Source organism: Lycorma delicatula, chromosome 7, assembly GCF_047948215.1.
Source record: "Lycorma delicatula isolate Av1 chromosome 7, ASM4794821v1, whole genome shotgun sequence".
Classification (NCBI taxonomy): domain Eukaryota; kingdom Metazoa; phylum Arthropoda; class Insecta; order Hemiptera; family Fulgoridae; genus Lycorma; species Lycorma delicatula.
Window position 1 is genome coordinate 17041843 of NC_134461.1, and position 23440 is coordinate 17065282.

General features: G+C 29.1%; 1 protein-coding gene across 1 annotated transcript in view; it reads right to left on the minus strand.

The window, feature by feature from the left end:
• The window catches only part of LOC142327676 (ATP-dependent DNA helicase DDX31), a 172425-nt gene that overhangs the window by 81620 nt on the left and 67365 nt on the right, over positions 1-23440 (minus strand). The window contains exons 7-10 of the mRNA XM_075370914.1: positions 15299-15489; positions 12271-12346; positions 8596-8704; positions 8256-8424 (exon numbers count right to left, since the gene is read on the minus strand). Of these exons, the coding sequence (XP_075227029.1) occupies positions 8256-8424; positions 8596-8704; positions 12271-12346; positions 15299-15489 (545 nt within the window). The remainder of the gene's footprint in view (positions 1-8255; positions 8425-8595; positions 8705-12270; positions 12347-15298; positions 15490-23440) is intronic.

The following is a 23440-nucleotide window of genomic DNA, read 5'->3' on the forward strand; positions in this document are numbered from 1 at the left end:
ATATAAATGCTTTTAAAATACTTCTATGTTTTGAAAGTGTTTTGTGATCTCATCACACATTATAATGTGATTCATTTTAAACCTCTTGTTTCAAAATTGATTTTTTTTTTTTTTTTTGATGTGAATTAACTAATTGTACTAGGAATGTACAAAAAAAAATAATGAAGATGTATAAAGAATAAAGAGAACTTAAAAAAAAATTAATAAATTAAAAAATGATAAAGAATTATACCTATTAGTGCCATAATTACAGGTTTATGTTAATGAATCATCTGATGCTCTAATGCAAAAATTTGTTATACTTGCAAGCAGTGTAAAAAAACTGTAACAAAACTGTGTAACAAAACTGGTTCTGCAGTTTGTTATTGGGCATATCATTTTAGTATTATGTATTCTACAAATATAAAAATATCCAAAACAATTGCCATATTTAGCAAAATTATTATACAATGTTTTACAACAAAAATCTGTGTTCAAATCAGTGTAGAGATATAAAATATAATTTTAAAACAAATGTGATATATCAAACCAATAAATCTGACCATAACCAAAGAAAATACTTCTACAATAACATAATAATAAATATAATTCATAAAATATAGTTAATTCATAATATTTCACCAGTATCTTCTATTTCTCACTTTTTACACCTACATATGAATTCTATATAAAAATGTTATTATACATACAAACGTTCTTCGTATGTGTGAAAAATAATTAACAAATTTTGGGAATTCACGTAGCACTATCCTATAACATCTACTCAATAAAAATAAATGAAATATAAATTTTTTATAATAGGGTTTTTTATTCCAATTTATTGGTATTCTCCACAGATTTTTCAAAGACTACAGCAGATAACTGTTTCGGGACCAATTTTATTAGATTTTTGAGCTAGAAAACCATAAGAAATCACTAATTCTGCCCCTTAATCAACATACTAAATATTTCAGTACAACCTCATTTCACCGGGGTAGCTGAAATCCCAGCAACTTCTTTCACTAGCTATAACTTGCAAATGAAGCATTTTAGGACATATATGAACTTTTCCCATTATTTTCATGAGTAGAATAGGTTATTAAGTCCTGAAAGAACTTCTTGATACACCTGTTTATTTCCTTTAGCCACATAACTGCAAATAATTTACATTTATTCTAAATAATTTTAAATTAGGAGGACTTTGCACACACTAATGCATTAATGATGAAACAATATGAAATAATGTCAAAAGTTTGTGGAATCAGCTCCTTCTGTTTTAAATAATTATTGTGACAAAGAAATCAGATTTAAAGGTTAACAACATTCATGATACCAAAATACAAGAGGCATAACATTCTTATTTTGAACCCAAAAATAGCATCAGCTGTGTATGTTTTATAACTTCAAAGTACCATTGTTGCAATTTAAAACATCTGCAACTGAACAATTTTAAATTTTACTTTTTGCTTCAAAACTCAATCACAGACCTTAATGTTACTTAAAGTATATGGTGAACTAACAATTAATCATGACATTTATGAGTGTACAAGCATTTAATGTAACAAGTATATCTGTTATAAGCATTTGTACATTAAATGCGTAAGCATTTCGGTAAGGGTCAGGTTAATACTGATGATGATATACGAGGTGTGATCAAAATATACGGTGAATGAATTTTTTTAGCGGCAACTGCCGACGCTACATCCAAATGCTGTAATTTGTCCAATAGCGTGATCAACTGAGACAGGCAGGGACAAGTTGTAATAGGTTCGAGCTTGCCAGTCAGCTGCCAGAGCCGCTAGAGTGAGGTTGTGTTTATCGTGTCTGTCACGCAACATGGATTTTGAACAACGCATTAACATTAAGTTTTGTTGTTTTAAGTTGCAAAAGAGTGCCAAAGAAGCTCACGAAATGTTAGAATCGGTGTACGGCGATAATGTGGTAACTTTGAAGACTGTGTACAAGTGGTATGACCGATTTAAAAACGGAAATGAGTCTGTTGAAGACGAGCAGCGTGCGGGACGTCCAGTAACCTCAAAAACAGTTGAAAATGTGCAAAAAGTGGAAACAATGGTTCGTTCAAACAGGCGAATGACTATTCGAGAGCTATCGGAAGACCTTAACATCTCATACGGATCCGTTCAAAGCATTTTGCGAAACGACGTACGAAGAAAGCGACCAGAAAAATGGACCAATGGCTTCCTTCTTCACCACAACAACGCAATGTGTCACACCTCGCTCCTCATTCGCGAATTTTTGGCCGAAAAAAGTGTTCCTGTCTGTCCACATCCGCCATACTCAACAGATTTAGCACCATGCGACTTTTGGCTCTTCCCAAAAATTAAAACTGTGCTTAAAGGAAAACGTTTTGACACCATGCTGACATTGAGAGGGTCACGACCGAGCAGCTGAAAGCCCTTCCAAAAGATGCCTTCCAGAAATGCCTCCAGTCATGGAGTCAATGTTGGGATAAGTGCATTGCTAGCCAAGGACAGTACTTTGAAGGAGATTAAATCGAATTCTATGTAACCTTATTACTTTTTTAAATAAAAAATTATTCACCATATTTTTTTATCACACCTCATACATTTTAGATGCTGTCAACTGCAATATATGATAAAAACATTAAGTATTTTTAATTAATGGAAGGGAATCTGCTAAAAAAATAGCGTCAAAAGTTGGAATATCAGTGGGAAATCGCTAGGGTATTCTCCAAAACTATGTGAACATTCATTACATTTGTAAATATCAATGCAAGCATCTAACAATTTAGTTAATCAATATGGAGAATCTACCATAATCTGCTAAGCTGAATTTTACTTATTTCTTTGTACAAAATCCATTAAAAGATTCAGAAAATGATGATATCATCAATATAACAAAGCAGCAGCTGAAGGAAGGTTCTAAAAATCAGTTCCAGTAATATTTACAACTATTTTATGGATATTAGAGAATACATTTGTTGACCTCACAATAAATTTTAAAATATAAAATATGAAGCACATTAATAAACACAATTTCTACAATTACAAAGGGCATCTGGAATGTAATATATACTGGAATGTAATGGGAAAAAAAAGCAAAGGTGTAGCCCATGCCTTGTCATTTTACGACAGTTGCTAATGTTATGGAGTCGATTATACCTGTTGTAAAAATATTGTACAAATAAAGCACAGTGCAATGATTGAATTTTTAACAGTGAAAAAAGTGAATTCTAGTGATATTCGTCGTCATCTAAAAGTTGCTTGTAGTGATGAAACTGAAGATCAAAGTACTGTGAATTGGTGGACAATAAAATTTTGTGTATCAGAAGCTGGTAAAGCAAATATTGAAGATGATTATTTCAGTTGTTGACCAGTTTCTATGACTGATGAGAAGCACTGAAAGGAATTAAATGAATTAATTCAAAATGACTTTAGCATATGAACATATCTCCAGCCAGATAAGCGAACTGAAAGAATGAATAGACAAAAATTACAGAAGATAATTCCACAACTGGTTTCTGTAAAATCTGTTTGCAATGATTTGAATGAAAACTCACAGAAAAGAACAAATTATGAAAGGGATGTTGAATAGTTTCTAAAATATTGTGTCTTCCTTTTCATTTTTGTGAAGGGAGATGAAACTCAGCATCGTTACAACTCAAAAGAAAAACAGGAGATCATGGAATATTAGGACTATGATTCATCATAATTTCATTCGCTAGATAGTGTTTTTCTGGGTTTCCAAACAACTTTAACTGACTACCTGGAAGCCAGGGCAACTATAAATTCTATGCAATACATTAAGGTGTTAAAACAACCTAGGAGATGTGTATTTCATGTTTGACACGTAGCTGATAACTGTGCAACACAATAATGCTCAGCCAGACACATCGCACGCAGCTGCCAAATTTCTTGTAAAGTTGAAATTGATATGCGAGCCTATTCTACATCCCTCCAAATTTGGAGCCTGTGATTTTTATTTCTTTCAATTAAAGAGGAATATTAAGTGTATTTTTTTCAACATGAATGATGAACAGAAGGACGCAGTGAGGTCGAGAATCAAGATATCAAGGCCAACAGCATTCTTCATTGACAGAATGAGTAAACAGATTTACTGATTACTATTTTTAAAGTTTTTATTGTAAATAAAATATACTTTTATGTCATATTTGTTTCATTTGCAAATTATGAACAACTATGCATTGCATTTCAGCCAATCCTTGTAAATGTACTCTGGGAAATTTTTAAAATTATCTCGTATGTAGAAAATTATGATATTCATCAACTAATGCAGTAAAATAAAAAGCATTTTCCTTTCTACATATCTACTTGTCAATAATTGGAAAATTCAAGAATCGAAAAATACAAATTAAAACCAAATTATCCAGGAAAGCATATTGGAATAAGAATAAATAATATTTAAATAACACAGTGAAAGGATTATATTAATAAATCTTGTATTAGATGAACAACATATTGGCCATAATGAACACAGTTTCTGGTACTGCAATGAAATATTCCATCTGTATAAACTACATTAATAACAATAATAATAATAGTAACAAGAGAGAAAGAGAGTGAGAGAGTAGTTGGGGAAATATAATCAGCCAATGGAGCATTGGGGAGAAGGATGAGTGAGCGTAATGACAATGTGCTAATTAGTACAACATGTGCAAACAGGAAACATATGCATTAAGAGTGAGCGACCATCATCGCTTATGTAAATAATGATTTATATGAATTGTAATCATTATTTTATGCAAATGCATTTCATATTTATGCGATGGGAAAGTGTTAACTGTAAATGCAACAACCCGCTGCAGAATATTAACTGATAACAAAATTAAATTATATAGATCAAAAGTAGAATTTCAATTCTGTATTAGACCTATAATAAAATAATAAAAATTCATACATTTGTGTGCTCATATGTACAATTGTGTATGCATGTATATTGATTACGCACACACACACACACTGATACAATATATGTAATTATATATTCATATTAATTCTTACGCATTCATTTTAATTTACTCCATACAGAATGTGTTTCATTTCATTTCTACAATATCTAATTCAGATCATAATTACAAGTAGTAATAATCAAACAGCCTAAATATCTTTAAAGCCTAAATATCTTCTTTTTTTATATATAAAAAATTAAACTACAGTTGTAACATCGGCTAGCTAGACCACATGCATATTTATTTTATTTAAAATATTTATTTTTTAGTTTATTTTATTTTTATTTCTAATTTAATTTCAGTAATTGATGTCATATTTCTATATAAGTAATTTTTAATTTTTAAGTTTAATTTTTAATTTTAAAATTTTAAATTTGTAAACATAATATAATACATAAAAAATAATTTTTAATTTTAATTTTAATATGTAATTTAATGTGAATAATCTTTAAAAGAAATGTAATGCAACTGATGATGCGAGAAATTTGCGAAAGCGCTTTTGCATGTGTAATAAAGCATGATATAAGTGCTTTTGTAGGTAAGTGTCATCCTGTTTTATTTATTATTCTGTACTTAGGTTGATCAAATAAAAATAATATGTATATTATTACAGAAGAATATGATTCTTAAAGGAATCGACTTCAGAAAAATAATTTAATGTAATTATATAATTTAATAACAATTAATGATGCAGATTCTGTGAAAATAGACTCTTTTAATTACTTGGTAAGTTTAAGCTATCTATTTACTGTGTTTTGCCGGTTTATATTTCATCTAAAATATATATATTTATGTAGAGAGAGATACAACTAGATTTAGATACAGAAGTAAAGTTCTTTATTCCTTTTGTAGAATAAATGAATTTACTCCTATACAAGAAAGTAAATTCAGTCCAGAGTAAAGAAGTAAAATCTGTCCAAACAATGGACTAGAGCTGAAGTTAGGAAGTTCACAGCAAAGAAAATAATGTATAGCCAGTGTGGTTTGCAGGTTCAACAAGTTGCTTGCTGCAGTCACCAATCTATGCAAATCACAAAGAAACATTAGCCAACATCAAAATGCCATGTAAACCATACGTGGCCCTATGCCCACAATGAGCCATGTAAAGATAGATTTTCCCTGCAAATGGTCTAGAAAAATCACCATCACTGCTGACTGAACCAGCAGTACATACTTGCATAACCCTGCTCCTGTTTCCAGTGGAAGCCAAATCCCTCCTCTGCAGGTACAGCTTTGAACTGAACTTAAAATCATTGCTAGGGCCCATCGAGCCAGGTATGATAAAGGAGCTTCACAGCAATTCATGATCCCCATGTTAAGGACTGCAACTTCCAGAGAATGGCCACCCACAAACCACTCTTGGCACAAACTTTTTTTTATATATATTTATTTATTTATAGAATATATACTAATATGTATACATTACAGTATATACGTAAATCCAGGAAATAGGAGACAAATATAAAAAATAACCTTAAATAAAAATAAAACTGACACTCAAAAATGTAATAAAAAAATAATAATAACAATAATTAAATAACCAGTACTGCTTTGGTTTAATATTCTTTAATAACTCTTTTTGATGGTTAGTCATCCAATGTATTGTAAGTCATTCTTTTATAATACAGTAGCTACCCATCGCAGCTTCACCTGCACTATATGGTTACTTGGGTTTCCCATAACGGTCATTTTTTTTATTTTATGTTTTTTAGTCAAGTAACCGAGGTCAGTTGCACCCAGTCACACATACAGTAATGGTGGCAGTGGCTGTGTTAGTTGAGCCACAGCACCGTATACTTCACACCCCTTAAAAAAACCCGAAAATGGTTTTTAAATATTTATCTGAAGAGTATTTGCAAGACCAAATCTTCTATCTCGTTAACTACAGTCAGGATTGGAAAAATTTACATTGTTCAAGATTTTTTTTTACTTTTCTTCATCCCTTTCAAGGTCAAATTTAAAAAATCTAGAATTGGTTTATTGACATGAAGATTACACTAAAAAAATCAGGTTGATTTCTTCATTTGTTACCGAAAAACTGAAAAAACAATAAAGTTTCAAAAAACAATTCAAAAATCCATTTTAACCCGTGAAACTTGAAATTTCAAAAAATCTAGAAATTGGAGTTTAGATATTACAATCATTCAATTCAAACCCAGCTCACATAGTGATAGACACTAACAGTTCGAGATTCATTAAAGTCTGTGTTTCAACCGGACTATATATATATAAAAAAAAAACTTTATATACAGTTATATAATATACATTTAGAAATTTTTTAAGAAATATTTATTTCAATTATTTTAAATTTTTTCTTCAACCGGCCAACTTCCATCACTACATATAATTTTTTTCGGATGAAATATATCCAAAAACCTTCTCAGTTATACCAAGAAACATTGGTAAAAATTTAGTAGCAATAGATGAGGAAGTTTTTTTCCCCAAACCAAAATCCACTTCCTCTTTATGTAATAGTATAGATTTGTATAATTTTATCTGTAAGTCTTTCAGTTAACATTCAAAATATAGAATTAGTTGTAGATTTTTACTTGTTTGCATTTTGAGCAATCTCAATGATAATTTATTTATAGTATTTTCTGTTGATTAATCACGTAAAATAATGCATTTGCAAAACTTTTTCTACAAAATTTCAATCTATATACATAAAAAAAAATCATAAAGCATTAAGGTTATAGGAAAAATTTCAATAGTACATAAAATATACACCCTTTTAATTTGAATTCCATTCATAGAGATATCAAGGTATCCTGACAATACAGTGAAGAGATATTTTAAATATACATATTTTTTATTGTTTAAAAAACTTCAGAATATCTTTTATTTTATAACTTACATCAGATTTTATAATTTCTAGTTGGTACAGTATTATGAAATACACACTGAGGGGATGAACTGTATTAATTTTTTTCAAACAAGAAGTAAATCTTTCATTTATTCATGCGAGAAGTTACACTGTTACAGGCAAGGTATACGGAAGCTGGTACATAATAGTATGGAGTGCATTCATGCAATAACTTAATCTGTCTAGAAAACATATCAATAAACATCTGCTCAAGAACACTGTAATAAGGCAATGTTTTTAAAAACATGTATAGTTTATCAGAGAAAGATAAAATATCTGCAACCTGAATTCTTTCAGTACTTCTCATTACATCTTAAGTAACAATGCTAAACTGAAGAAAATAAGTACACTAGCACAAGAGTACATAAAAGCAACAAACACAAAACAATACAATATAAGAATCCAATTACTCAAGCACAACTAGCAGCAATAGAGAATATATCAATAACAATAAAAATATACCTTCTGTCATGCTTATTAAATTTTGGTTTTCCAATTCCACCGATAGATGAAGGAGGATCTCTTAAAGCAAAACTTTTTGCATAATGACCAAGGTGTAAATTCTGGAAATTGAAAGCTTCTCTTGATTCTTTTGGGTAACTCGCATAAAATCTTACCCATGATATATAACCTACAATAAAAAAACATTAAAAAATGCAAATAGTAAGAAACAATATTATTACACTAAACGCTAAATTAGCTATACAATGATTTTAAAAAAAAATAATTAAAATTCCTTTCAAATAACAAACATTTATAATGCAAACATTAATATAAGAACAAAATAAATCATTCAAAATACCTTTAGCTGCTTGGTCATGTAATTTCTTTTGATCAAGAACAGCAGTTTCAAACTTCAGTTGTAAAGCTGTCGCTGCAGCTTCAATAGTAGGACCACCAGTTCTTGCTCGCTGAAACATTAAAAGTTAAATGAATGTATTAAATGCACCGTATTATTTTTAAAAAGTTAGCCTTTAAAAATCATGCAGTTTTCGCTTATACAACAGAAATCTGATAAAGACTTCATTGGACAACAATTTAGTCTAGTTTAGTGAGTCTGGAATATTTGTATTTTTGTGTTTCAGAAAGGATTAAGAGAACAAGCATTGTCTAGTAAGCATTTCAGCTGTTGGGCTTATTTGTGTAGCCTCCAAACAGGTAGAATATTTATGTTAGTTTAGACGCATCCCCTCAAAATCACAAAGACTGCACTACAGGTCTGGGTTCTTCAGCATGGATCTACCAAAATGGGTCTGATCTAAATCCTCAGAAAAGAGGATCCTCAGTAAAGAGGTGAATGTTGAGAAAGGACAATCTACCCAGAAGAATTGCAGAACAACAATACCACCCAAAGGTAAGGACTCCTCTAAGCAGGATATGTACATCTTGACTACAATTCCTCAGGATATTAGGCGGCATTTTTACCCAAATGACCTTCACTAATCAATGGTTTTGGACCATTGACCAGCATATATACGATACAAAAAATTGGTTTTCCTCTAGAAATTAATGACCCACTTATAGGGTTCTTAATGAAACAAACTTGCTCCTCTCAAGAATTTTATGCCATGAAAAAGTATTTGATTGAACTATAGAATATTTAACCAAACATCCACTGGAGATAAAAGCCCACTTTAGATAAGCAGAAATTGCCTATATTGTTCAGTCTTTATTTTGTTAATCTTCACTTTTAGACTCATAAGTTTTTTTAACAACCAGATTATTTATTATAATTTATTTTTTCGGACTCTAGATTTACAGACCTAACTACAAGAATGAAAAACTTAAAGTCATTAGAAACCCACTCTAACATATATTACAGCACACCAAAATATTATTTATTAATAAATAAAATGGATATTTTGTACAACTGAGTATATAGTATTTATTTTTTCATTCCTGGTCATTATTTTTTTATCAAAATTAATTTCATAATTTATAATTCTGGTTAACAGATCGCCAACAGTATTAACTGAAACCAAAGCTTAGACAATCTAAGGCTAGAAGAATAGCTTTGTATTGCATATTAATATAAAAATTATTTTTTGACACTGATTCTATTAAACAATACACTCGAACAACTGAGCTTAATTAGTCTCAAATTTAAACTTTTTTTTTGATCAGCATAAAAACTTCAAAATTCTTTTTATAATTTTTATTTATATTAAATTTGTATTCAAATGAAACAAAACTATAGGTCTATATATCCAAATATTTACCTAAAATTCTGTATGGATCAGAAAGAGAGTCATTAACAATAAAAATACCATCCTCATTAATGACAACAGAAATGAAATATTTAAGAGTATCAAACATGTTAGAACAGGAAAGGAAATTAAAATATCAGAAAGTATTTAAAGTAGAAGTGTATTGTAAAAAATAAATAAACAGTTACAATGGTCGAATCATGTGTATCAGATGGGAGAAGAAAGAATGCAAAGAACAAACATATACATATAGTGGAAGCAAAATTAGTACAAATGATTAGACTGAGTGGGGGCTGGGTAAGAGAAGAAAAGTGGTAATTGAGAAGATGAAAAATAAAGTAGCAGATAAGAAATAGAAAAAATTTATAAAGGATTCCCATTGAGTTCTTTATAAAAAGAATCGGCAAAAAGGGAAAGGAAAAAGGAAGAAATAAAAAAAACTGATGTATTTATATAAGAAACTATAATTACACTGCCTAGTTTGCACTTTGCAATAATTATTCCTTAAAATTAAAAAAAAAAAAAAACATTACTACAAATTTCTTAATTCGAGCTTTCATTTTTAATTTTACATGTGCTAAATGAGAAATGCAAATTGCATTTCTTTAATTTAGTATGATTTTTTTTTTATATTTAGACTTCATTATATTCCAGAAGATTTACATTCTACAGAAATCTCACAAAATGGAAAAATTTTTGCTGAGTACAATAGAAAACTTTTAATCCCAATTAACAGTCATTACTTGTCCTCAGCTTTAAATTAAACTGTGACACCTAGAGACTTATGATGTCATAAAATCTGTGACTTCTCAGGCGCTAGAAACCACTATCTACTATAAATTTTAAATAGAATATCTTAAAAAGACATCCTGTTTATTTGCCACTTGATACATCTTAAGGATACTCCCCTTAAAAAAAAAAAAAATCTTGTATTAAATCCTGAGCAAAGGATACAATTCTTGAAATTAAAAATTTGACAAGGTAAAACCAAACCAGATCTGAAGATGAAGAAACATTAACAAAAACATATTGATTTATGCAATTTGATAAAAAGTAAATAATATATATATCAGTATAACTATCACAGGAAAAGTTAAGTTATGAAAATAGTACAAAAGGATAGTTTGGATTCTAGGTTAAATGTAATACAAATCCTGATGAGTAAAATAAAATTACTTTCTTAAAAAAACAGAATTAATTATTAATTTAAGAAAAATCTAGCACACAATTAAATGACTTTTTTTATGATGAAAGTGAATGTTTTAGCATGTTATAAACACTAAGTTTGATCATCAAATTCAAAACATTGTATATGAAAGATATATGGCATTAAGTTTGATGTAAATATGATATTTTAACACTTTACTACACATAAGGAATACTGAATAAGCCAGTAGATTAATTTGGCAATTGGTTAGTGATTGCGTCAACTTTATCTGTTACAGCATACGCTTCGAAATACAAGGAGATGTATTATAGATCATTAAAAATTGAATCTTTTTTTTTAAATTAAAAAGGGATATTATATAGTTCTTTGATTCACTCATCTTCAATTAATAGTAAGATTCACCAAGCTGATGACTTGAATACTGACAGACCAACTGTCACTTTTTTACAATAGTTAAGAAGTTAAACACATTAGGTTAATCAGCCTATTATTATCAGACTGAAAAATATCAACCAAAAAAATGTTCACACTACAAATAATTAAAGAAATCTTACTTTTACAGAATTCAAAATAGAATTTGCTACATTCTATCCTATTTTAATGATTTAATGACAAATTCCTTTACTATGATGTAATTTTTAGAAAAATTTATTTTACAATAATTGAAAGATACAGTACATATAACCATGCTTTCTGGGAAGGCACATCACTAGAAAATCTTCCAATTTTAGAACAGAAAAAGTATTGAAAGCTGCAAAGAATTAAGACGTGTAGATTTATGAAACAGCCCTAAAAATAATTAGAAAAAATTTCTGAAGGCCAGGTTTTTTCATAATTACAATAAAAAAACACTGCTTCCTTTACAGTTTACTGTGTTCATCATTCCACACCTTTTTTTCCAAAAACCTTTATATATTTAAATAGCAACTTTAAAACTGCCTATCTGAACTTTCTTTTTAATAACAATAAATTAACTATAAATATAAATGAAAAAGAAAATCATATGCTGATATGTTCAAAACAAATATTAATTATATTAATTCAATATTATTTCATGAATTTAAAATACTGTATTATGATGTATACTACTCTAAAAACCTACCTGAATATCTTCAGCCCCTTCAATTTCTAATACACGAAGATTTTGTAAACAACTATCCACTGATTCAGCATCTAATCTGCAATTAGAGAAATATAACCAATCACACAAAACATACAAAATAACAAAACTTAAAATTAAAAAAAGGCAAATGTAAACAGAGCCAAGTACGACATATTAGACAAAATTATTTTTAATTGATTATTTATTAAATAAATTAATTATCTCCATCTTCACTGATCGACCCAAATCACATACCAGAAATTTTCATAAATATAGTACGTCTTAGTTGAAATGGGACCTATTGGAAGCTATATCTCATATTGTTGTAATTGAATGTACCTGTAGTTTGTTGCTCCAATGAATCAGCAGACCAAGATGTGTTGATAATTAGGGCCCACAACAGAACTGGGCCTGAAATGTTATCAAGAAGTTAGAAATTAAAAAGTTACTATTTCTGGCTAGGCTTGAACTACCTATATATATGCTGTTCAGATATGAAATCTATCAAATCAATGGCCCACATGGAATTTTAATGTCAACAACACTATGATCACCTACAAAACAAAATCTAGAAGCCATTAGTTTGTAGTTATGGGATGGTCCTGAAGAAAAGAAATATCAGAGGCAGTCTCATCATCTATAATTTCCTCTCTTATCTTTATTTCCCTTTATATCTAGAACCATGGTAACTGAACGCTTTGGTTTCATTAAACACTTTTTTACTGAAGCTCAGTAGAGAAGTAACCATCTGTGCCTGTAAAACTAACTGTGACTTGGAATCATGTACATAGGTGCATTAAACTACAGACTGAGGTGCATATCAAATAAAGAATCCCTCTACTAAATATAAGGTGTAATGTAGCAAAAAGGATTATGGAATATGTAGGCTAATTCAATTTTCCTCTCAAAAGTATACACTTGCCACATACACTTTACCTACATAAATATATACAAGGTTTGTTCAAAAAAAGATCAAACTTTTTTAATTACGTGCCAATGAAGATATTTAGTGAAGTGTGGTTGGCAGCATTGTGTTCCGCATAACCTCCTCTGAAACCACATGTGGTTGGATTGTTGATGTCTCGTTTACTTTTCATGTTATTGTTATTTGAGTGCAACATGTTAAGTGTCAGTAGCGATTTTTGATGATTGAATTTTTGTCTCAATGTCCTAGCCGTAAACCCAGCTTACGTCTCCCATTACAATCCTTTGTATGAATGTTTCATCATCATCAGCTTGTTCAAGGAATTGCCGGCAATTATCCACTTGATATGTTTTCTGATGTTCGGTCATCAAACAAGGAACAAACTTTGCTGCAACTTGATGCATCTTCAATTTTTCCGTCAAAATGTCATGGCATGATCCAATCGAGAAACTCTTTCTGCAAGTTCTCTGACAGTCAGTCGGCAATCTGCATGCACCAGATCATTGATTTTCTGAACGTGTGTGTCATCAGTAGAAGTTGAAGACCTTCCTGATCGAGAGCCATCTTCAATTGACTAACGATCACTTTTAAATCATGAAAAAAATTTGCAGCATTGTGTACGACACACAGCATCATCTCCGTAAGCTTGTTTTAAAACTTGAAAATTTTCTGTGAAAGTTTTCCCTGTTCACACAAAATTTTACGTTGTATCACTGCTCCTGAAAAACAAACATTAAAAAACTTGTTACTAACACTTAAATAACAATAACACAAAAACTAAACAAGATATCAGCAACCCAAGTACATGTTGTTAGAGGTTATTGCAGAACACAATGCTGCCAATCGCACGTCACTAAATATCTCCGTTGGCAGATAATTAAAAAAGATTGGTCTTTTTTGAACAAACCTCATATGCAAGAAAATTAACACACTTAGTATTTACCGAAAATTCATAATCGACTGAAAGCACAATTTGAGGATCATTAATAATACATTTTATAATTTAATAAAAGTTGCTTCTGATGAAACAGAAACTATTTTAAATTACAATTATAAAAAGAAACAACATCACCATCATTATAATAATAAATTTCCATGTTTTAACATAAAAATTTACTTTCCAAACATTGTAAATTACAAAACCTTTACCAATGATAGAATGTAAATAACCTTACTATTTTCAGTAACATATTAACCTTTTAACTGTGTAATTTTAGTTTTTACAAATCTATGAATTTTTTTATATATAATCTGTCTTGATCTTTCACAGTAGTTAGATTATGCATTTAAAAAATTTAGGAAAGCTGGCTTCTTGTTTTTTTTTAATACCACCACTAAATACACTAATTTCTGATTTATTTATTTTTCACTCCCGCTTACATATTCATCATTAAGAAACTTTCATAAATAGAAATTTTGTCATTGTCATCTAACTGACTGTTAATGCAATCTGGTCCATATTGTTTAAATATCCTCAGCATCATTTAAAACATAACATCCTAAATATAATGCATCCATGTTACACTTGAGGATTGAAATCGGAATGCAATTCACCACATTTCTATCATCCCACTTAAAATTCTATCTCGTTCAAAATTTCTGATAAAGCTTATTTTTGGCTTCTAAATCCTTGGTACAGTATTAAGGTTAACCGATTTGTTTAGGGATTCCATTTACCATCTGAGAAATATCAAAAAGGCTGAAGCTGTGGTAGCTTAGATTCTTCTACGAGCCAAAGTTCATTCCAAGTGAAAGGAAATGTATTTTTTTTAACTTCTTCATAATTTATAAATATTAAAACACCATAAAATATAAGTAAATATCAAACATCAACCCTAAATTGGCACCAAACCTTATCATTGAAATCATTAAAACTATACTTCACCAAACATTTGAAGTCAAATTGGTTTTATTCCATTAATATTACTTAAAATATTTACATATTTCACGATATTTTAACATAATATCTGAGGGATGAATTAAAAAAATAATAAAATCATTGAGTAATAATTCACTGTAATAATATTTACTAGCAAACACTAGATTTTAAAATGTTGTAATAGTTTAAAATGTAATAGTATGTTATAAAATAATGTATCTAACTTGATTAATTTTTCTTCAAGTAAATTCAAAAACACTAATTCAGATGGTGCCAGAAATAACAGAGCAGATCCTTTATGTCCAACTCTAGCAGTTCTACCAACACGATGTACATAATCTGAAGGTGTTGTAGGTGCTGTATATTGAACAATCCAATCAACTCGAGGTAGATCAAGTCCACGTGCAGCAACATCCTATAAACAAATACATAAAATAGTTAGTAATGAAAATTTGCACTAAATTCTTTAAATATTTCAATAACAGAAAATTAAAATCATAATTTTATAATTTTCAGTAATTAAGATAACAGAACTTTCCTGCTCCCAAAGGGGTTAAGATTACCTCTTTATGTAGGTTATTTTATCCCTCCCGTTTTCACAGTTTAGGTCCTTCTTCCCTGAATGGAACAAGTGAATTAGGTCAGCTTCCAAACTAACTTACTTATGCAAGGTTAAGAAGAAAAGCCAGTGGTGCAATTCCATCATTCATACAGTATGATGGGGCAACATGTTTATCAGGAAACTTTATACCTATCTGGGAACACCAACTAGAGATCAAGCAGGCAAACTAGCTTCCTACTTCTCTTATAATCAAAATATCAAGTCTACTTTAATTTTTTTTTACTGCAGGAGTGATAGATATCAGACACCTAACTCTATCCCATCATATTTCATACCTAAAACATGATCTTATATAAATATAAAAGTGGAACTACCCAGTGCAATGATCCTTCAGGTAACATATAAATTAAATACATTAATAAATATTACATGAAAGGAACTGTCAGTTAAAATTCAAAAAAATAAATAAATAAATACTTCATAGAAAATTTATTTTAAATTTTACTTTCTTTAAATCTTATTCCCTGAAATTCATACAAACAAATCACAAAAAGAACATCCCTGCAAATGCATATATGAACTGCAAATTAGTAAAATTTATATATTTTTACATTCTACATCAAACAAAAAAAAAAAAAGCTGACAACACAGTTATAAGATTTTTCCTTCAAGGAGCTTTGTTCTGATGCACGGCTTACACACACAACTTAATTAATAATTTTATTTAAATATAATATTTTGTTTATTTAATTCAATTATTCTAACTAAAGTGTGCATGCATACCGTATTTCATTCACAAAGATGTGATAGTACTAGCAGTCACTTCTAAATACTTTTTTACACTTTATTCATTTATTTAATTCTACCGCTCACCTGTGACATTACAACATAGCAGAAGACTACAGCAGCTGTTCATCAGTGCTATACTAGCACTCCTTGTGGTAAAAGTGTACTAATGATGCACTATACCCACTTACGTACTAGTTTATTTAGAGTATTTATTGGGGTGGGGGTGCGATTTAGCAAAGGTTTTTTTTAGAAATATTATTTTTTAATTGTTAACAAATGTGCCTAAGAAAAATAAGACCTTAATTAGGCAAAATCTCGAGAAAAATCAAAATCACCGAGAGTGATCTTGCTCTACAACCTCACTCCCTTGACTTTTTAAGCTGAAAATTTAATGGCATCAATGCCCCACCTACAGAAGTAATCTGACCACGTTTAATCAAATCAGTCAAGTAGTTCTGGAGTGAAACACCGATCACACATGTACATGGGAATATTTCCATCCGGTCTTTATGTTTTTTTGGTTCCTTAGGTGTCAAAACGTACAGATTCGGTAAAAACCGCAAATGCCCCAATTGGACTTATTACAATACTAGGTGGGAAAGTAATATACAGATAACAGTTCAATCAATAAAATTTCCCCCGCTCCATAAAATATAAGACAGGCAATAAATTTTAATTTATCAAAATTAAAAATTTAACAGTAGAATGAATACAGCAAATAACATTTTGAAAAAATTAATTTGGGAAATTTCTAATCACTATTTTTTAGAAAAAGACAAATTAAAATAATTAAAAATCACAGTATCTGGCATCACTACACACATATGCTCAGATTCATAACGATACTGTTTTATTTATCATTATTATTATTTTTAACCTCTTATTTTACCTTGCATAACTCAACATGAAGAAAATACTTATACACACATACCATACACACTCTTCACTAAAATATAAAAATAAACAATAAAGACCAGCAACAGAAAAAGATACTTATATAAAAAAAAAGTAACAATACTAACTAAATTAAAAATTAAAAAATACTTGTATGAAATGCTGTAATAAAATAACATATCTTTATGTGGAATGCCAGTGGTCCTTTCATGATTAAAATTGAAAAAAAAAACTCAATCTTTTAAAAAGGTTAAAGCTGCGTGCTGAATACAGAGAGATTAGTTGTTACTGGTGCTTTTAACTCCCTGCTGTTTGATACATTTGGATCGGAAACAAGAAGGGACAGGCCACTCCTCCGCGACACTAATTACAGCATCACTCACCAGGGGTACCACTAGTACAATACACTGATACAATATACTAAATCATGTTTCAAGACAAGACTATTGTTCCCATTACAAAATGGCTAGAAAAGTAAGACTAAATTATGAGGCTACCTTTATACATAAACTTTGTCAAAATGTCAACAATGGAAATGAATCTGCCAAGATATGTGTTTTTTATAATAGAATACATTGATGCCACCAACAGACTTAATGTTAATACTGCTTTGTTTTAATTCAAATTAATTCTTAAGCACATGCATGCAACAAATAAAAATATATTAATACATATATAACTTTGTCAGAAGCAAATACAACTATACTAATAATTTTTAAAAAAATATTAATAATAATTAACATAACAAAATAGAATTAATTCAAGCTTTAATTAATTTTGTTTATAATATTTATTAGCATTTTCAAATATATTATCCATTATACTGACACAACATAAAACTTTCAAAGTATTTGATTTTACATCAGATAGCATCAGTTACAATTTTAAATTGTGATATAAATATTAGAATAAAAAAAAATGGGTACTATCCATAGTAACGAATAAACAAATTTAAGATTAAAAATTATTAACAGAAAAATACTGAAAAAAGTATCGGAAAATCATGAGTAAACTAAATACATATTTTATTTTCAATTATTTAAATTGTGAAACGACAGATTTGCACACCATCACTTAGCACATAATAATTAGGGTTACAACATAATTAGCAGATAGGGTTACATTTATATTAAATTATTAGTATAAATTAATTAAGGGATTTCACCCTTAAGGGGTTTCTTCACTTTTACAACAAAAAGAGAGAGAATAATTTTGAGTGAGAATTGCCTGTAAAGATGTCTGAAATCGGACCTTTTCCTTTATTTCTAAGATTTAAAAGTTTAAGTTTCTTTCATTTCTTGGTATCCCAGCCAATTCCCTAGCTGTGCAGCTAATGGATTGACTGGGAATAGTTAAGTACAATAGTTAAAAAATCATTTTTATCAGACATAAATAGTAAACTTTTATACTGTAACCGCTGTATAACAACTGACTGAGCTCACACAAAAACCATAGCAATATCTGTTCCACAAATATTGATTTTATGACAAAAAATATAAAACATAACTGTCTTGTAAGCTTCAAAATTATCTCTTCAAAATAAAAATATATTTATAGTTTAATAGCCTCTTAAACCAACTTAATTGGTTTATATATATTGGATACTAATTGGAAAGATATTAAATTAATCGAGTTTTTTGGTTATGACCAGATTGATAACAGAGCTGAAATTACTGTATTGTCTAGAATAAGAGCGGCATTTCTTCCACATAAGTTCAAGCACAATACTATCAAATCCACCTTCTAAATATCAAATTTCCTTCTAAATCACCTAATTAATAACACTGGGAAAAAAGCAAACATTTAAAAAATATATGAATGAATGAATGGAGTGGTATGATCTATTCATTTTGTTGTAAATATCATTAAAATGGATAACTGGATAAATTTAATATATATATAATAAAATCTTAATTCCTAACAGCAATTTACACTAATAGACATCATTTGTATTCTTTTGTAACAAAATACATACTATATATAACATCTCAAACCTGACTATCATAGTGAACATACACTTATGAATTCTCTGACAAACTTTCATCACTAAATAAACCTGGATGTCCAGAATAAATCTGGTCAAAAATATTTTCTGTCTTCTGTAAATGAAATATTAACAGTAAATTAAAGATTTTTTGGTAGTTTAGCATCTAGATAAACACAAGAAAGGTATTTTTGAAAATTGAAATTTTTAAATAGCTTTAACAACAAAAAAGCGCTATGGGACTGAATCAAAACTCTTTGACACGCATTTATTCAATGATGGCTTCTGACAGGAGAATAAGCGATTACATTTTCTATCATAATTGTCAATATCATTCTACTCATAAATAAAAATTCTGCGTAAATAATGATTATATAAATAAAAAACGTACAGTAATTTTTTTACAGTGAATATTGTGTTCAAAATACTTTTTGATCTCGCAATACTAATTACATAATCCAGAAATTTCTACATCTCAATTTAACATATACTCATACTTAGAAATGTAATAAAATATTTTTTTAATTAGGGGCTTCAAAATTATTTTTATTGTTATAATACTGATTTTGTTTATTCTTGTTATCTTCACATATTTACATAGTATAAAAAATAATAGTCCTTCACTCAACAAAATAAATTACTGACTCATTAGACAATGAAGAAATTTTCAACAGGTTCATTTTAATTAATCTAGATAATCAAAATTTTAAGATAAACTTATTTTTATTAAGCCAAGTTTTAAAACATTTATAATAATAAATATTCATAATAATAATAATGAAGGAGAATTTTTAACATAAAAAAGTAGTAATAATAAAATTATTTTTAATTTATAAAGTATCCCATTGAAATTCATTATCAATTCAATATAAAATTATTGAATTGCTATTTAAAAAAAAAAAAAAAAATTGAAAGAAAAACATATTATAAAAAATAAATTAATAATGAATATTTCATTACAATACAACATAGTATTAGGTCAAACATTTAGATCAAAAATGATTTATTCATGAATATGTTGGTAAACTGGAACTCTAACCGATGTAGTACTGCATTAAAGTATGTGGACTATAAACGAGTGGGAGTATCATTGAGAACGACCCCCTACTGTCTTGTCTACAAGTGTTATTCCGCCCCCCAACTGTTATCTGCACAGCAAGAGGCAACCTAACCTATCAACACTCCAACCACAACAACAACATGATCTACTGCCACTCTTCACTCCATCTCAAATCTACAACCTTTTCCTTTGCTTACTGGGTTTCTTTGCTTGCTTGCATGCCTGCCAGCTCTTTCTCTAGTTCACATTATCTAATCTTCCTTTTTCTCTTATTCTTTCCTTTTCAGTCTCTCTTTCTAATTCTAAATTGTAATCTGATTAACTGAAAATTATACATCAATATATGGTTTCATCAATAGATAAAAAAAAAAATAGTTAACAAATATTTTGTTTTTAAATGAATGCATTAAAAAATTATTAAAATTACAATATTCATAAGACAAACTCAAATACTGAGTAATGAGAAAATTAAATGTGAATAGTCGTAATTTATTGAAATTAATTAAAAATATACCACTTATTACCTTTCTTTTTTTGGTTCACACTAATTACTTTATAGAATCTCTACTTTATCAGAAAAGTTTTTTATAGAATAAAAAAAAAAAAACAGACAAATAGTAGAGACAATGTTTTATAACCTCAGTCATTGAAATAAAATAGATTATTCTGTTGCTACTATTTTATTAATAGCAACAGATATATATTAATTTTATTTCAATATCCGGTTTATTTATTTCAATATCCAATTCAAACTCCACAATTCTTAAATTTGATTGTTTCTATTAATTTATAAACATAAAAAAACTGTTCTGAAGGTACAGACACATCCCTGAAAAATATTTGATGGGCATGATGGACAAAATAAAATGTTTAATTAATTTTAATAACTAAATATTTTCTGTTATGATGCAACTATTAAAATAATTTATTAACACTAAATTGTCTTACTGCACTCCGGAACAATTAAAGAAAATAATGATAATAGTTTTACTAATACTTTGGTATTTAACAATTTTTTTCCTTTATTTTTCATCAGAATTATTAAACATCTCAAATGAGATCTGTAGAACCTCAATGACAGCTGTATAAGAATAAATGTAGAATTATAACTTAATTTTAAATCTCGTATGACAGGCAGTATATGAAAGTACAAATGTATATACATCTTTTTATAACTTACCAATGGCCAAAACTATAAAGAATGCTTATAAAAATCTGTATGTAAACAACAATAAATAAAAATTTGGATCCGTTCATAAGAACAAAATTAAGTAATCGCATCAGGATAATTCTATAAATAAAAATAATAGCCCTCACAGTTTTCCTAGACAGATATGAAAACTTTGCTCAAAGGACCATCACAAAATACAAGAATTAAGCAAAAAAAAAAGAAAAAAATGGCAAGCAGTTGCATAACTTTCCTGGCTTCATCCTTGACAGATCTCTATTTCAAATATACCACTGGATTTATAAATATTGACGAGTATTATTTTTACTTCAAATCAATTATGAAATAAAATTAGAAAACAATTTTGAAAATCGATTTTAGGTAAAAAATTTAGTAAACAATACTAGAAATCAGTCTCTACAGTGTTTCTATAGGTTTTCAACATATTTTACTAAGTGGTAGAGGGCACTTAATGTAGCACTGTTTACCTCTTGTAAATGAGGTAAATGTAAACTATTGTGTTTCCCTTTAAGATGATCCTTTCAAGATTCTCTTAAAAGGTAACATATTAATTAAAGTTTATCTTTAATGTAAAATCTATTTATTGATATAGAAGAAAACGTAAAATCACCAATAAAAAGTAAAATCAGCCTACCTGCTTATCTGTAGGGGCCTAAAACTTAATATAATTAAGATTTCATGCGCAAAAATACTTTGGCCTAATTTGGCGCTTATGGTTAAGCCTGTTTAGAAATATTAAGCAAAATTTAAATGAAAATTATTTTTAGTAAGCATATCCGCTAATTGGATTGCGGCAAAGATTTAACAGTTACAACTTCCTTGATGAATTTTTTTTTTCAAAGTTTCATAAGTAACTATCCTCATCCTTAAGTTTGATTCACCTAAAATTTAATTAGTGTAAACAATTCAAATAGTATTACCGCCTCACTGAATATCAAGTTTATACAAAAAGCTAATACAAGGCTGAAACTGTTAAAGTTGATCACAAAAATAATTTTACTCTCTCGGTGAAAAATTATTTTTGTGATTGACTATTTGTGGTCAAGTTTTATGCCAGTTTTCACACAAAATTTTTGCGATCCACAGTAATAATTTCAGCATTATCTCAACAGTTTATCAATCAATTTGAACATATGAGGTGTCATTTTGTTCATAATAAAAGGGTTAAGGGAAAGTATATGAGGTCTGTAAATAAAGTATTGAGACTGATTCAGAAAAACTTTTCATTTACAATACATGGACTCTATTACCTTGGAAAGCCATGCAACACTTCAAATGGTTTTCCCACTCTTCATGGCATTGTTGGAACTCAGAAACCAGAATATCCCTAAGATGGTTGGTTACATTTTTTTTAATGTTTTCTACTGTTCCAAAATGGTGTCTTTTGAGGTGTTCATTTAAAGTCGGTAACAGGAAAAAGTTGCAGGGACTCAAGGCAGGTGAATAAGGTGGTTGAGCAACTACAGGAATGTTTTTCTTTGCCAAAAACTCATTAATTGAGAGTGCAGTGTGACAAGGTGCATTGACATGATGCAGCATCCAGTTGTCTTTGACGGCTGGTCTAACGTGGGCAACTCTTTTTCACAGTCTTTCAAGAATTTCTTTTCCGCAGTTCAAATTCAATTGTTCTGCAATCATACTGACAGTTAATCACTAGTCGTACCATATCAAGTCTGTGATTTGCTCAACACTGTTGTCACTTTTTGACATTAACAGTCTTCCAGAGCATGGATTCTGACCATCTGAAAATGTTTTAATCCACTTAAAAACTTGGACTTGTGACAAATCGTCATCTCCATACGCCGTTTTCAATTCTGAAAAAATTTCAGTAGCATTCCGAGTTTTTGTTGTGTTACAAAAATGAGTGATACTAATTATGAGCAATGTT